Below are 17,272 nucleotides of genomic sequence, written 5' to 3' on the forward strand. Positions count from 1 at the left end.
TAAAAAATTGCATAGAATGTATTCACGTTTCCCAGATAACTGAAATACAAGGCAAACCCACACAAGACCAAAGAAGAGCCGTCAGTCCTACATGTTGGGACTGTATGGAAGTACAAGCAAATGGATTTAAGATTACCCATGAGAGGAAACATGGAAGGGCCTCAAGTAAAAACACCTGGACCGATTAAAAGTTTAAGGTGTTGCCCATAGCAAGCAAATCTCACTTTCTCACTTGTTACAGCCGAAGAACTCGCGTTTTGGTACGGTTTCAAGGTATGCTTTGACATAGGACTTAAGGGAAAGTAATTGGTTGAGTAGGCAATGAAAAAGTCCTTTAAAGAATAACCCTGAACATTGCAGTTTTTAACAGAAAATGTGTATTAAAAATTAGCAATGTAACTGTTAAAGGAGAGGTCACATCCATGTTGGAGTTGAGAGGTGTCAATAGCAATACCACCCTACATATCTGCCCAGATGGGAACATGATCGGTAAGTAACGTGCGCAAGTACTATTCTGGTCTTGCATGGATCTTGGTAAGTATGGAAGCAACGTCATCAGCACCACTGACCTCCAAAGTGAAAAATCATGGCGTCCAACAACCTCCTTAATATTCAAAAAGTGCTTCTTATAGTCATCCATTAGTCTGCATTATTTACACCCCCCCTTTTACACCACTTATAAGAATCAAGAATAAAATAGGGTACAACATCAGTTTCTAAGGGGCATTCTCAATGCTTGCAGTGTAGAGCCAGGAACACCCTGGGTTTCACAGCACGTAGGGCAAAAATACCATTACTCTTAAATATGGAGCAACTACCTAAAACATTCTTACTCAAAAAGTCTACCAATCTCAAATCAAGAAAACTTTAATAAATAACAGTCCTAGTTTTCCATCTCTAAAATTCCCAACAAACATAACATGCTTTTCACTTTTCTGCCCGTTTCACATACAATGCTTGAAGCAAAATTCAAGGAGGTCCGTCTGTTCCTCTAGGATCTTGCCGTATTCGATACTCTGTTGTGAATGGCACAACTTCTAGTAGCTTTCTACACCCTATTGTGAAAAAAATGGACTACAAGTTGTGCTCCTCTGCCACAAAACAGATCGGGGTATATTCCTCCATCGGCAACACATCCTAAAAAGTTTAGTTTTAGCTAAAAGGGTCCTTTTGTTCCATCACTTGAAAACAAACTACCCCGATCTCCCTAAGATGTGGCAAAAATGACAGTGAAGAACACCTCTAGATCCAGAATACTGGTAAAAGTAGGGCATGAGTGAATGATAAGTCTGCTTGAAGGAAAACTTTCTTTGTTATTCCAAGGCCCATCTCTACTCATGGACGTGAGCGCACGTGTCACTTCTTCAGCGACCCGAGGTGGTATGACTGCATGCAGGATTTCCTGTACGCATTGTATTTACAGGAAATCAGCGCATTATGACCTAAGAGAATGGATGCGGTGCACATACAAAGCAATGAAGTCTCTTAAAGGGGGAATTACAGCTATTTTCCTCTTGGGGATTAAAAACAGCTCAGAGTTTTCCAGCTAAAGGGACATGGGGAGGTGACTGGGCTTTGTCTAGCTCTGCGCCATCATTAAAGCTTTTCAGATACATTCTACATTGTGTATTTTTTTTCTTTTTTTTACACAAACCTTCCACAATCTGTTCAGAAGATGATGGAAAATATAACCAGGGTGTGTCATGTCTTTGTTGTTTATCCTGCGCTTTGTCATTGCTACCCCTGATCTACAATGTCATCCGCCCTCATTTCTCCTGTGATCTCTCTGCAATTGTCCCCAGAGACACCTGGGATGTGCACACGTGACGGCTTCACAGTCTCATCCTGCACTTTCACGGACATGAAAAAGAAACATCACAAAAGGATAAAACCACATCTCAGATTCGGCCTAAATGCACATATTTTATCATATGTACTAAACCTTCTTTTGTCCGATTTGCCATACAATCACAGCTATTCCTGGAGTGAATGTTCCCAACAGATCCACCATCACAGAACCTTTCTCAATTTAAAAATATATAAACCTAACGTTACATTCAATTCACTTTCTTTGTGGCCTTTCACAACACAATGCTTTACCCTCTTCTAAACCATGTTTTACATCATTCATAGACCGTACAGAATCTCCGAGAATGTTTAAAGGTCCAAAGCAGGAAAGCGACCTTTTCCATATCCCAATTCATTTCATTGATTAGAGCTACAGATGCCCATCTCTGGGCAAAAAACAGGAACATGTGTATGGATGGGGGTCTCAGTCCACAGTTACACTTCTATGGCATGTGTACATCCATAAAATGCATTTATATACATTTTGACCATCAAATGACAATAATCTATGGGCACTTACTGTCCAGGTTCTCATATATATGTCCAAATCAGTATTTGACCGCTTCAGCATGGAGATCAACATGGTTTTCCAGTTGATTACAGCTAAAGGTGGCTGAATTGTGAATGATCGCGTAGATTGGTGACATAGCTGGGTGGTCATTAACAAGTTACTTTTAGCTGCAATCATTTTAAAAATTGTGCTGTTCTGCAGCCACAATGGGTAATCCCAGCAATATCTACATGTGTGGTACTAGTCTTAAAGGGAATCCATCACCAGGTTTTCGGTATCTAATCTGAGAGTAGCAAGATGTAGGAGCAGAGACCCTGAGTCTAGAAATGTGTCCCTTACTGGGCTGCTTGCTGTAGTTTTGATAAAATTATAGTTTTATCATCAGGAGATTATCACTTGACTAGTTACCCTGCTGCCATATAGTCCTCTGTATTCATGAGCTCTGTATAACTCACCACTGATTGGCTGCTTTCTGGGTACACTCTGCCAATCAGTGGTGAGGACGGGGTTATACAGAGCTCAGCATTCCAAGAACTTGTAGATCTACAGCAGATAAAATTGCAATAAACGGACCAGTAAGTGATACATTGCTGCAATCAGGGTCTCTGCCCCGACATCATGCTGTGCTATGTAGATTGTTTTTGAAAAAGAGCTTGTGTGAGCACGAAATGCATAAAAATAAAATCTACGAAATTGCTATTCCTTTATACAGAAGCGATCTACTCTGAAACGTCAATCTCCTTTTTTTACTAACCTACATCATGATGCTCTCAGATAGGAAACGCAACATCTACAAGGAGTTTGGTGGAAACCCATGGAAACATAGGGAGAATATACAGTTTTCGCCAAACTGATATTCATTGACAACCTAAGACACTGTGAGACATCGGGTATTTAGACTGCACCCTGCAATAAGCAGCCCAGTAAGTGACATATCGCTGGAATCAGGGTCTCCACCCCTTCATTATGCTGCTCTCAGATGTAGTAGCAAAAACCTGGTGGCAGAATTAGAAGTAGTCTAAGTATTTATTTAGTGCTTCAGGGATTTTCCATCATAATGAAAAGAGGAAAGTTTGACCCTCACTGCACAAGAGTCCAAGGAATAGGAGATTCTACATCCGCCCCATATAGCCACCTGTAAAATTAGATTATGATCAAGTATTTCGTATCAACTGTTAAGAGGGTGAATTAAAAATATTAATTTTTTAAAAAACTGAAGCCAAAGTAGAAATATCAGCGAGACATACAATAAGATGTTCTGATACCAACTGCAATGTTTTCTCATCATCCAAATATGTTCAAACCCCAAAAAACACAAATTTCACACCACATCCAAGCATGCCATTAAAAAAGTAGGGCAGACGCCTTCCTCATATACAAATGCACAGCAAGTTCATCTGAGTATGAAGCATGTAGTATAACATATGATGAAATCAATTAATTCTGCCCATTTTTCAACAGGAATGACTTTATACATTTAGGTTATTTAGCAGTAAAAAAAAAAAAAAAGAATAGTTCTTCAGGCGATGCATTAGTATTTCAGCATTCTAGTCAGTATCTCAAAGGTAATGAAGATTAAACGCACTGTAGGAATATATCCGATTGCTCATTCGATCCACAAATGGAGCACTGCACCTCAACGACCATTCAGTTCTTCACATAGCACCAAGTAGAACAAACCCTGAAGACCCCAGGATTGCCATAAGCAGGTTTTTTTGCTTCTCTATAGAGTTCTAACAGCCATAAAAAGTGACACATTGAGGTTGGAATGAAGATCATTATATACAGGTCACTTTAGCATCTACATTAAATTGGGACATAAGTGCATGTTGGGAAGGGACTCTGAAAGGGAAGGGGCCACATGTCTGACCTGCCGGGAGCATGATACAGCATAGAAGAATGGAGTACATTGATCTATCGGTTTGTGGGAAGAGAGCATAACTTGTCAATTTATTAATTTCTGTTCTTTCTATACTGTGGAGTCCAGTATGTGGTCCTTTTCAGTAATTGACAGTCTTTCCTCCGACAGATAGCTGTCAATCATTGAATAGAACCGCCCACTGGACCCCTACACTAGAGAATGAAATTAATATAATACACTTTATGCTGATTCTTTTGCCACAAAAGTAGATTATTCTACGCAGTGTCTTCTGCTCTATAACCCGCTGACAGATCAAAAAGACAGGGTCCCATTAAAAGGTCAACCACTCATGATAAAGGTACGCGTACACCAATATAGTCCGCTAGCAAGGCCTAAGGTTGGATTCACACAAGCAGTTTAAAAAGATAAAAAACAAAAGCTAAGCTGATGTGGGCCAAACCTACCAACCATCTATTGTGTATGGAGGCCCCCGACTCCGCCATGACAGATGCAGCCAGGGAAGAGAAAAGGATCACACATGTTGAATTTTGACACTTGATCCTTTTGTTCCCAGGGGGAGATAAGCTGCCATCACAAATATCTGGCGGCGCCTTACTCCCTTACCCATTCAAAATACATAAATGCTCAGCCATGTATGCATGTATATTGGGGAGGAGTAGAAAAATAAGAGATATAGCCATTGGCTACCTGCTGTGTATGGCCAGATTAGATCATTCCTTTAGTATCACCTCCCATGTGTGACTCAAAGGCTGCACATGTAAATTCAGCTATAAAGGGAACATGCCATGTCATAAAACCCTATTAACCTGCGTAGATGTGGGTAATCTGCAGGTTAATAGCGTTCTAAAGCCATGCAGCCGCCGCACTGAAAGCCCAGCTGCCGGTAGGAAATTAACTTTAATCCTCCAGCTTTCAGTCATAGAAATGAGCAGCGGCTGTAACCACGCCCCATCACAGACTGACAGCCAGCTAAGCAGTACAGATTAACTCCATACTGGCAGGTTATTAGCATTTTTTGCATAACAGGTTCCCTTTAAGCCTCTGACCTTCAAAATAATAACAGAACTAGTGGAACCGGATCTGAAGTTAGAGGGGGCACATGGCTTAAAATGAAAGCATACAGATAAGCAATGTCTTGGCAAGGGGAGAGGTAACAGAGAAATGCCAGCTGCACATTATAACCTTAGTTGTAGGCTACAGGCATCTGAAAGGCTGTTGACGGTGTTAAAGAGCAGCTGGAGATACTCAGAAATACATGTAGATGAAACTGTTGCCACTGTTCAGTTTCTGAGCTCACAAATATATGTACTGAAAACTGATGGTTTGCTATGGGCCAACAGATTGGAAATGCAATGCTAAAGTCCAAATATCAACGTTTCTCGGCATCCTACTGTAAAGATGCCAAGACCCATGAGAGCAAAGTTGTTATATTTGCCAATTTTGGCTAGACTGGCATGATGAATTTCTTTCCCGATCCTTATTGCTCAAGGGAAGATAAGCTACCACCAGGTACGTCAGGTAACAGCTTACTTCTCTCACCCTGTTGGGAACAGATGTACGGCCGGCCAAATGAGTATGCAGGTATATAAGGGAAAAGGAGGGGAATAGCTATGGGTATATGGACTCCTTCAGAGAAAGGAACATGACAAAAGTTCACCTATATATATATATATATATATATATATATATATATATATATATATATATATAGAAAAAATATATATATCTTATCAGTTCTCAGATACCTCGCCGTAGCTCCCATTATGAAACGTAGAATAAAGAAAAAATAAATATGGCTCCCAGTTATTGAGCAACTCAATATCTCAGAGGTGTACTGCACCCAATGATGCAACTGAGGTCATTGAAGCTTCAGAAAAATGTATAGCATTAAAATAACTGAATGGTTGGGAGTTGTAAGTGAATATGTGGCTGCAACTAGTCATTGATACAAGAAAGTGGCACTCTAGCTCATGGCCAAAATTCTATTTATCACTTAAGTTTGTCAATTTTGGCAAACCGCACAGTTGGCCAAGCCGAAGCAGACAAATGTGAGCTGGAATATTGAGTAATGGCTGAGGCGACAGCTTGACAAGTAAACAGGAACAGTCTACATGTATGCCTTCATCTTTCTATTATTGCTTTAGGTGTTCAGAAGAACATCATACTGACCTATAAGAAAAAGAATCAAGTTTGTACCAGATGGTGATTGAAATGCTTAGCCCTTTAAAACAGAATTATTGAATAAATCCTGATTTCACAAAGCCAAATGTTTTCAGTTTTGTTTTGTCTTATATTTTTTTTTAAATTAAAATAATTAAAAATGCTAAAAACCCTTCAATTATGGTAGCTACGTTATTGGTAGCAAAATGTCCTCATCATAGCTGTGCTTAACATTGGTGAGGATTAGCTGACTAGCTTGGGTAAAACAGTTCGAAGGGGTATGCTCCCATTAGAGTCATTCATTAAATTTGCTCTTAATTTATTGGCCACACCCACTACAGGGGGTAATTTAGAGCTAATCCCTGGGAAAGAGCTGGTATGGCTGGTAATCCTTTTTCCTGAGGACTTGTCTGTTATAGGGGGTTTAGGCATCCTCTTACAGATCCACTGATGTCGTAATGCCTGACTCGGAGTCATTCGGGCTGTTGGATCCCAATTCAAACAACCTTTTAAGAAGTCGATAAAAAGAGCATCTTCACAACCCTTTAATGCTGCCACCCAGTCCTTGCTCCCAGGAGCACCACGCATTTTTCCCCTTCGTGACCTGCTTCCATTTAAGACCACAGATCCATTGGGAAGCGTGGTTACTGTGCAGTAGCGAGGATAGCCCTTCGAGTTGACAAAGTTCTTTGCTCTCTTGGCTTGTTCTAGAAGCTTCGGAGGTGGTGCCCCGAGGAGCTCTATCATGCATGCCAACTGATCTCCTTCATCTTCTCCTGGAAACAATGGGTAGCCAGTCAAAAGCTCCACCAAAATACATCCAAAACTCCACATATCAATGGGCATGCCGTAACGACTTCCTAATATGACCTCCGGAGCCCGATAGAACCGAGACTGTATGTAGGTGTATACTCTTTGATGCTCAAAACAACTCGAACCAAAGTCAATCACTTTAATCCCACTGCGCCCTTGCTGTTTAAGCAAAATGTTTTCTGGTTTGAGGTCACAGTGGATGATTTTATTCCTGTGCAGAGCCTCGAGGCATTGTAGGATTGAATGAGCAAATTTACGCACTAACTGTAGACTAAAACCTTGGAATTTGTTTCTTTTGATCAGTTCGTACAAGTTCATGCTCAGCAACTCAAAGGTCATGCAAATGTGATTGCGGAAGGTAAAACTTTCCAACATGTGTATTACATTCATACTCCCAGTCTTATCCTGTTTCTTTAGGTGTTCCAGGATACGGATCTCTTCCGCGGCCTGTCGATGGAATCTCTTCTCATTGCGGACAATTTTGAGGGCTAAGTGCTGGTGAAGTTTGTGATCATAAACTTTTGCCACCTGTCCAAAACTACCCTTTCCGATTATTTTCAACACCTCATAGCGATAAGCTATTTGGTCATGCGGCACCAACGTATACCCTCCTTGGTCATCATCATACCCTCCGTTATTAGGACCTCCTACAACACCTTGTCTCTTCTTAGCATTTAGGCCACTAAAAAATATTTCAGTAAAGTTGCTGATTTCCTGCAATTCAAAAGACGTTAGCTGATGTTTGTATTGCTTCAGTGCTTGATCCGGGGTCAAATATGTGGTTTTGGAGGACTTGGTGGAGCTATCACTTGATTTTGAGGTTCCTGAACTATCAGAACTTTTTTCTTTAGTCAACACTGGCAAAGCATTATCCGTTCCTGGTAGAGCAGCACTGACCCTGCGGTTGCCCGAGTCCTCAAACAATTGTTGAACCTTGACTTGCTGGTGGTCTTTCATGGCAAACTTATTTCCACTTATCTAAGAAATAAAAGAAAATTACGTAAAGTTAGTATGATCACGTATACTTCAAGCAAAAAAAAAACGAACACCATATTGAAAACTACATAGTACTGCAAATGATTTAAGATTAAACATCCTTAATAATCTTACCCTCCCACTCCCATCATCAAGATTTTTCTCCTGCTGCACCAATTCACTAGAATGCGCTACCCCAGAAAATAAGATTAAGAGTTGTGCACATGGCAATTTCATTTTTGAAACAAAAGACACATCATGAAAATGGTGGCGATGTTTTTGCTGAAACGTCTTGTCGCCTTTGCTGTCGTTTTAGCAGCGGCTTTGCCACCAGCATCTTTATTTTATATCTAAGATACTGGAGGCTTTCAAGGGGAAGCCACCTGAAGAATGGTGGTCACTTTTTTTAGCCGATTCATGGCTAGCAAAGCATGAAGCGGTTAAAAGAAGTGAAAAAAAATGAACATATTCACAGCAAGTTGTTTTGAGATTGCTGTGCACATGTCCATTCTTTTTTAAAAAGACCCCATGTGCTCATTCTCTAACTGATAACACACAGTTTTATGCATAACCTAAAATGCATATTTTTAGGCACTCCTTGCATCGAGTAGCATTTTGTATTTTTTAGGTATATTCTAGTTACAGTGGACTAAATATATCACATGATGTAAATTTCACATGATGTATGCATTGATCAAGGAGTAACTGAGTGGGTAGACGCCTAGATCTGAGCTGGCGTCACTTGGTAAGTCAAATTTTTGTGCATGTGAACAAACTTCCCAGTGATCCCTCTCAAGCTTGATAATATTATGTAATGGAAAATGGGCATGTTATGTTGTAAAAAGGGGGATGCTCTAATGCGGTAAATTTAGGACAATAGGGATGAGATTCACATTAATAGCCTGACGAATTGTCCTTCAGAAGTCTTAAAGCCGTTTATTTCATGTGAATACTGACTGTACTTGTTTCGACGAAGTGAATTAAGACAGATCATAAAACCTTTATATTTATACCTACAAGCCCAAGTCTGCACGTTTTAAGCTCAAGAGACTATTCTTTGAAGCGCGAATCCCTTCAGTCGAATGTTGGATGTAAACACTTGTTAGATGGTCACCGAGACTCCTCAAGTAATGACATCTGCTTCCCATTATAGTCACTGGTGGCGCACTCAGAAATGCTGACTATGTAAGAAGTATCAACAGGAACTCGAAATAGCAAGAGAGCTACAGGAGCCAACTTATAAATAACCCGTCTTGGGCGGAACATGGCAGGACACTGATAATTTATATCGCTTTCCTGCCCCGATCCCCTTCTCTGCTGTGCAGGAGGCGTATGATTCATGAATGGATGCTCCTGCCAGATTTTACTTTGGGTAAGCTAGCTGCATCATCCCTTTTAAGTCCATGTGAGACTTATATCAGCAAGCATCATGAACGCAAGATATGTATGTCAAGCAACGTGCGCTACCAAAGCTGCCTGGAGTTTATTTTTAATCATATTATCTTATTATAATGAAGCAACTGCTCTGTCCATGCGTAGAAGGGTACAAACAAGGATAATATTTCATGAAAGATTGTAAAATAGAGACAACATAGAAGAGTGCTAGAGAGCCAAAGACACTAGATGTAGGGTGCAGTTACAGGAGTTCTTTGCATTTTTTTTTATAGCTCATTTTCATAAAGAACGTTTTTCTAAAGGGTTTAGTTTTTCCACAATTGCTAAAATTGTAGTATGAAAAAAAAACAAAACAAAAATTCAATATAGTGGTATTTTGGGCAGGTTACAGAGTAAAACCTCCAGCACTCCGATTTCCATGTATGACAAGAAAAAAACATCACATTTACTAAAAACAGCCAAAAATCGTATTTTTGTTAAATTATGCTCCAGTTTTAAAAACCCACAACCGACCCTATCCCTTATGTATGACTGTTTTGTCCAAGAAACCATTAATTACAGCTTTGTCAATGCAGCATCTTGGCAATCTTCCTCTACCAAACCCGGTGCCATAACGTGTGCGGCTCATTATCCTAGACCAGATTCTATACATCGTTGATTCTACACATTGTTCTTGATCGATATTGGTTGGTTAAATAAGAATTAAAGAACCACTCCAGCAGTTTTTTTTAACTTCAGTACTGGAGTATCTAAGTTCCTTGCCTCTAGTCTCATACTCATCAGCCGCCATCTTCATCTTTTATCGCCGCCACTCCGGTTGGTCTCCAGCAGTTTCACAATGCATGCTAGTTTATGAGAGCCATAACAAGGCTCTCATAGATTTATATTGAGAGCTTGTGACCGTTATTTCTGACTTCTGGTCACTGAGAATTTGTAGCCAAAAGATGGCGGCATGGAACCGGAGTGGCGCCGGAAAGAGCTGAAGATGGCGACTGGTAAGTGTAATATTAGGGTCGGGGAGTTTATGTTTGCAGCTCCACTCCAGCACTGAAATAAAATAAGAAAAACACTGGAGTGGTGCTTTAAAAAGAAAGTCGCAACAAATAAGATGAATGATGCATTCACCATATGGAGTGCCAACTAAGGCCGCATTCACACATCCGTAACTTTTCACATATGCGAAACGGGTCAGAGTTTCATCAGTAATTTTTCACATATGCAAAAATAAATAAATTACAAAGCTTCTTCTATACATTGCAACATTAATCATGGACTGCACACCAATGCTGAAATATTGGAAAAAACTGATGCTATCTGTAAAGTTTAACGGACCCATAGACTTGTATTAGTATTTTTGAACCACGATTCCGATCCAAAAGGAACATGTCTCTGTGATTTAAATTTTTTTTGAGAACACGTGATCCAGAGAAAAAAAAAATACCTCAGACATGTGAATAGCACCGTAGACTTGAAGGAGTAAGTACATGATTCAAAGACATCTAAATGAGGCGTCTAATGCAACTCATACTGACATGTTCTGAGCAGTCACAAACCGGCTTGAAATTCTGACATAATGCAATGGTTAAATTAGCAAATGTAAAGATCAGATAGACTGTTAATGGGTATTATGGAAAATACTCTGAAAAAGTAACCAGAACACACTGAGTTCTACCAAAGTCTACTTCTGGCCACCAAAAAAAAGGAACAAAATTCTACAGTCTTGTCCTTTGTATCCTTAGAATAGCCTGACTGCCTCAAAGTCATGACTCACAAAAATGGCTAAATATACAAACAATTTCGGTGAACCTCACATATCAAGACCTAAAGTATCAAAAATGTCTGAAAAATATATATAACACCATCAAGCTAAAAGGATATTCCTACCCCAAGCTATGTAGGAAATGATTCATCCATGGACCAACATCCATTCTCCTGGCTCAGCAGCTTTCTCCTTCTGCAACAGTAATGGAGCATGTGTTTTTAATGTGCAATTTATTGGTCTCGAGGGAACAACTCTTATTGCATCACTGTTCTGGGAAACAGGGACTCTTCCAGTTATGGCAACCAGGTTACAAAGCGAGAGTTCTTCGGGGTCAAGGAAGACTCTGCCTTACTGAAAGCTGTACTCGTAAAATACACCCTAAGAGTATATTTGCCTCGAAGATCCTGTTTGCAAGCCAAGAATTCTGATTGACAGCCCAAGAGAAGTGTTGAAATCAGCTTCCTGGAAGGCAAGTACAGTTGTAGTCTACTGTCAAGACAAGGAACTACCAAATTGTGAGAATGTAAATCTTCGTAACATTGTATTCAGCAACATGCAGGGAATGTGATCATGAACAGCCAAGAAAAACTCTGTTAAGATCCAGTCCTAAAGGGTCAGATACAGTAATGCAGCTGAAAATACAAGAAATCCAAACGTCTCTTCGAACCATAAACTCAGTTTATAAGTAGGGAAGGACACAGCAATAAGTAGAATGAATGGCTGAGTAGTAGTGAACCTGTTAACCACCACAGACTTAAACATTTTCTACACTTGTCACTCTCTGAAATGCCCCTTGAAGCATAAAGGAATAAATAAAGTTGTAAAATAGGGAAAGGTGAAGAATTGTGTGTCCCAGTCTCACAAGAAGTCTTGCAGTCCCACTTACTTCCTGGACATATGTCATAATAACGCTCCAATGGAGCATCCAGCGCAAGGTCTCCTAACTACGGCATCGTTTGTGCCCTGTGCTTGCGCTGGAAACCACTGGAGATGGCTTGAAATAATGTGTCATCCTTCTCTGGGAAACGCAAATCAAGCCATGAAAGTATGACTCGTGGGAAGACCAAGATCACCTTCCAGATTACAGAGAGTCACATCTTCAGAACACTGTATAACATGGAGGCGGTTTAAGGGTGGGACAAGTGATGACAGATTTCCCTTAGACATGAACTGGGCACAGTGCAGTCCGCGGGACACATCAGGCCTTCTGGTTGTTCCAGTCGGACTGCGGACCGAGACACCCGAAGGCCTGAAAACACATGCCCACAGGCCGCACCATATGTACGCCCTCCCCCATCCCAGCATCCCGATATCACCCCTATCTGCATCCTCAGAATGCAAACCTCGGTGAATATAATGGTGGAGGAGGGATCTGTCGACTCCTCCTTCCACCATTTACCATGTGCGACTGAGACAGCAGTTGCGATGACATCACTACATCGCGCCTGCTGTGTTGAGCGTCAGTGCACATAGAAAAGACAGGAGCAGAGCGCCGGGGGAATGGTAGAGAGTTGAGCATTTGCTTGCTTTTTTGTGTGTATGTGAATGTGTGTCTATATATAGGGGGCTTTGTGGGAGCTCATACTGTATATAGGGGGGTGTCTGCTTAATATTAAGTGATATAACTATTATTTTATATTAAATGTAATTAATATTGACAAGAATTAATTTCAACTATTGGTTCGGCCCTCCACAACAGTTGTGTTCTCTCATGTGGCCCCTCGGAAAAATTACTTGCCCACCACAGCCTTGGACTATAACATGAAGTTAACCTATCCTATGCAAGGGCTAGCAATCATTGTACCAGTATTGTGGAATGGTACCAAGAGCTACTTATTTCTTCTTGATAACGATGACCAGTGAGATCATAACGCCATAAAATAGAAGTGATCTGGTAGCCAGAAATTAGAAGGACCTTAAAATCGCCAGCATTGTGGGACATTGAAACAGTGTGGGATGGCTGATCAAACCTGGAAAGAAGTAAAAGGTGAGTATGAGCCATGTTATTTTCCCCAGTATTTCCATTTCTGCAGTGTGCTCTCCTTGATGACACTAATTCTTTCCTAAACAGACAATGAGAGTCGGCGGTTCCCTTTTTTCTAGACACGATGTACCCTTAGGCAATATTTGTTAATGTTATTGTTGGAAACAACTTACGTAGATTCGGTCTCACGATAAAAACCACTAGCAAAGTTACGTTTCTGCGGTCTCATGAAAGAATTCTATCTAAAACATAACCTTTCAACATAGACAATAAAATGTGTCAAAACATTACAACAAAAGCCATAATAGGGTATTCAAAGAGTAAGAGCAGAATACTGTGCTCCCATAACAATGCCGCTATTACTACAATAATCAGACTATTCAACTCTTGTTCCTTCTCAATAGCTTCAACAGAAAAACGGCCAGTACATGGCGGCACACCAAGTAGAAGAAATGTCCCCGAGAGCTGATTCTGTCATCTGTATCTGAATGTCAGACAGTAAAATGGAATGTGTATTTGTAGTGTACACCACAGTCTCCAGGTCTAACCATCTGAAACGCGTTGGTTTTCTATGCTGCTGTTTGGCAGCACACCCTATGGGTCCATACAACCTGTAGGCACAGCCGTCACCTTCTTCTCCCCTAAGATCAATTCTTCAATGGGAGAATACCTCTATATTGATCATGCAATGGTGCATGCAACAACTTTATTACGCCTTTTCATATAAAATCGGAAACAGAACAGACAAAGAGTGCTATATTATGAATCTGTACAACCCAAAAGCCCTTGGAGGTCTCCAAAAGGGTTTTTGGTTTCGGAAATTCCCTGTACACAGCTGAAGTTTGCCTTGTTCACCCTCACTGGGTCCAACACGGCGTATCTGCCGGTGTCTGTTACAGTCTGCAGTGCTGACATCAGGTCAACAGGTCTGCAGACAATAACAGTGCTCAATGGCTCTGAGCAACTAATGCCGTCAACTCGGGCAGACCTGCTGAGCTCACTTACTGCCGTGCTGCTGACGTGACCGCAGAACTGCAGACCATAACAGACACCATAAGCCGTGACGGAGGTGAAGAACTGGACCCGGTGATGGGGAGTAAAATCAGATATTTTTTTCCAACCAGTGAAAAGGGGGTTTCTGAAATTGCAAAACCCTTTGAAAGAGGTTTTCCCAGAATTTAAAGTTATTCCCTACTCATGGGTCAAGGGATAACTTACTGACCGCTGGGACTTCTAGCGATCCTAAGAACGCATGCCTTGAATGCAGCAGAGGTATGAATGCTTGACCTCTCCTTTACTCATCATTTATGGGACTGCCAAAGAAAGCCAGCCATTTCTGGCAATCCCATACAATGAATGAAGCAAAGGCATCTGGTCCATTCAAGACAAGTCACTGCAGAATTCTGTTTCAGGAATCTATTGTTCCATTTTTCAGATTCCTTGCAGCCCCAGCGGTTGGAACCCCACCAATCAGTGAGCTATCCTCTATTCGATTGATGGGGATGACGTTCAATTCTAGGAATATGCCTTTGATGCGAGTTAGTTTAGATACCAAAGGCTCAATATCTGTTCTTTGCAATCCTGGCTTTAGCAAACAAATAGTGATCAAAATACTGTAGTGTGAAAGTGACCTAACCTAAAGGAGGCAATGGGCCACGGGGGAAGATTTCTTACTCTCGTCTTTGCTGTGGACAAGATGAGTAGGATCTACCCACTTCTAACAAGTTCTCACAAATAAGTTTCCTTATCGCTATTCTTTTTAATGAAAAATAACTGCAAAGCCTCCGCTCTGCAAATGCAAACCTGGACCTATCCTATTGTCTTAGGGTAGAAGGTGGGTGCAACCGAAAGACCGCACTGATCACCACTATTGGATTTCTAAATACCATAAAATTAAAGCAGCTTTTCCATTAACAATTGTTTTCATCTTAAAATATTGCAATCATCCTATTATGCACTGTGTACTTACAATTGCTCATTTTGCCTTTCTACCCAGCTAATTGTTCAGTTTTCCATTAGGTCTATGACATTTTGTGATTAAACACTGACTAGCTGAATCCTTCTAAGCTCTATGTAGAAACAGGAGGTCAATTTTCCCTGTATGACTCATAAGTCACTGCAAAAGTCCCTGGCAGGGGGGAGGAGCAGAGCAGCTGGGTCAGGAGGTGAAGAGGGGAATGATAAATGCAGCGAAAATAGACTTCCTGTTTCTGGGTAAAATAAGTATTTGATACACTGACGGTTTTGCAAGTTTTCCCACCTACAAAGGTCTGTAATTTTTATCGTACACTTCAACTGTGAGAGACAGAATCGAACAATAAAAATCAGAAAATTACATTGTATGATTTTTAAATAATTACATTGCATTTTATTGTATGAAGTAAGTACAGTTATATGAAAAAGTTTGGGCACCCCTATTAATCTTAAGCTTAATGTTTTATAAAAATTGGTGTTTTTGCAACAGCTATTTCAGTTTGATATATGTAATAACTGTTGGACACAGTAATGTTTCTGCCTTGAAATGAGGTTTATTGTACTAACAGAAAATGTGCAATCTGCATTCAAACAAAATTTGACAGGTGCATAAGTATGGGCACCCTTATCATTTTCTTGTTTTAAATACTCCTACCTTCTTTTTACTGACTTACTAAAGCACTTTTTTTGGTTTTGTAACCTCATTGAGCTTTGAACTTCATAGCCAGGTGTATGCAATCATGAGAAAAGCTACTTAAAGTGGCCACTTGCAAGTTGTTCTCCTGTTTGAATCTCCTCTGAAGAGTGGCATCATGGGCTCCTCAAAACAACTGTCAAATGATCTGAAAACAAAGATTATTCAACATAGTTGTTCAGGGGAAGGATACAAAAAGCGGTCTCAGCGATTTAACCTGTCAGTTTCCACTGTGAGGAACATAGTAAGGAAATGGAAGAACACAGGGACAGGTCTTGTTAAGGCCAGAAGTGGCAGGCCAAGAAAAACATCAGAAAGGCAGAGAAGAAGAATGGTGAGATCAGTCAAGGACAATCCTCAGACCACCTCCAGAGAGCTGCAGCATCAACTTGCTGCAGATGGTGTCACTGTGCATCGGTCAACTATACAACGCACTTTGCACAAGGAGAAGCTGTATGGGAGAGTGATGCGAAAGAAGCCGTTTCTGCAAGCACGCCACAAACAGAGTCGGCTGAGGTATGCAAAAGCACATTTGGAGAAGCCAATTTCTTTTTGGAAGAAGGTCCTGTGGACTGATGAAACAAAGATTGAGTTGTTTGGTCATAAAAAAGGCGTTATGCATGGCGGCAAAAAAAACACAGCATTCCAAGAAAAACACTTGCTACCCACAGTAAAATTTGGTGGAGGTTCCATCATGCTTTGGGGCTGTGTGGCCAATGCAGATACCGGGAATCTTGTTAAAGTTGAGGGACGCATGGATTCCACTCAGTATCAGCAGATTCTTGACAATAATGTTCAAGAATCAGTGACAAAGTTGAAGTTACGCAGGGGATGGATCTTTCAGCAAGCCAATGATCCAAAACACCGCTCCAAATCTACTCAGGCATTCATGCAGAGGAACAATTAGAATGTTCTGGAATGGCCATCCCAGTCCCCAGACCTGAATATCATTGAACATCTGTGGGATCATTTGAAGAGGGCTGTCCATGCTCGGCGACCATCAAACTTAACTGAATTGGAATTGTTTTCTAAAGAGGAATGGTCAAAAATACCTTGATCCAGGATCCAGGAAATCATTAAAAGCTACAGGAAGCGACTGGAGGCTGTTATTTTTGCAAAAGGAGGATCTACTAAATATTAATGTCACTTTTCTGGTGAGGTGCCCATACTTATGCACCTGTCAAATTTTGTTTGAATGCAGATTGCACATTTTCTGTTAGTACAATAAACCTCATTTCAAGGCAGAAACATTACTGTGCCCAACAGTTATTACA

The 17,272-nt window shown here is 40.7% G+C and overlaps 1 protein-coding gene across 1 annotated transcript in view; it reads right to left on the bottom strand.

Moving 5' to 3' along the window:
- Positions 1-2,239: 2,239 nt before the first annotated feature.
- LOC141224371 (dual specificity tyrosine-phosphorylation-regulated kinase 2-like) overlaps positions 2,240-17,272 on the bottom strand; it is a 48,816-nt gene continuing 33,783 nt past the window's right edge. Inside the window, exon 3 of the mRNA XM_073666937.1 lies at positions 2,240-8,192. Coding sequence (XP_073523038.1) covers positions 6,645-8,192 — 1,548 coding nt within the window. The 3' untranslated portion in view covers positions 2,240-6,644. The remainder of the gene's footprint in view (positions 8,193-17,272) is intronic.

This window comes from Phyllobates terribilis, unplaced genomic scaffold (genome assembly GCF_046119375.1).
Source record: "Phyllobates terribilis strain yellow unplaced genomic scaffold, ASM4611937v1 Scaffold_2__4_contigs__length_985480577, whole genome shotgun sequence".
Lineage (NCBI taxonomy): Eukaryota > Metazoa > Chordata > Amphibia > Anura > Dendrobatidae > Phyllobates > Phyllobates terribilis.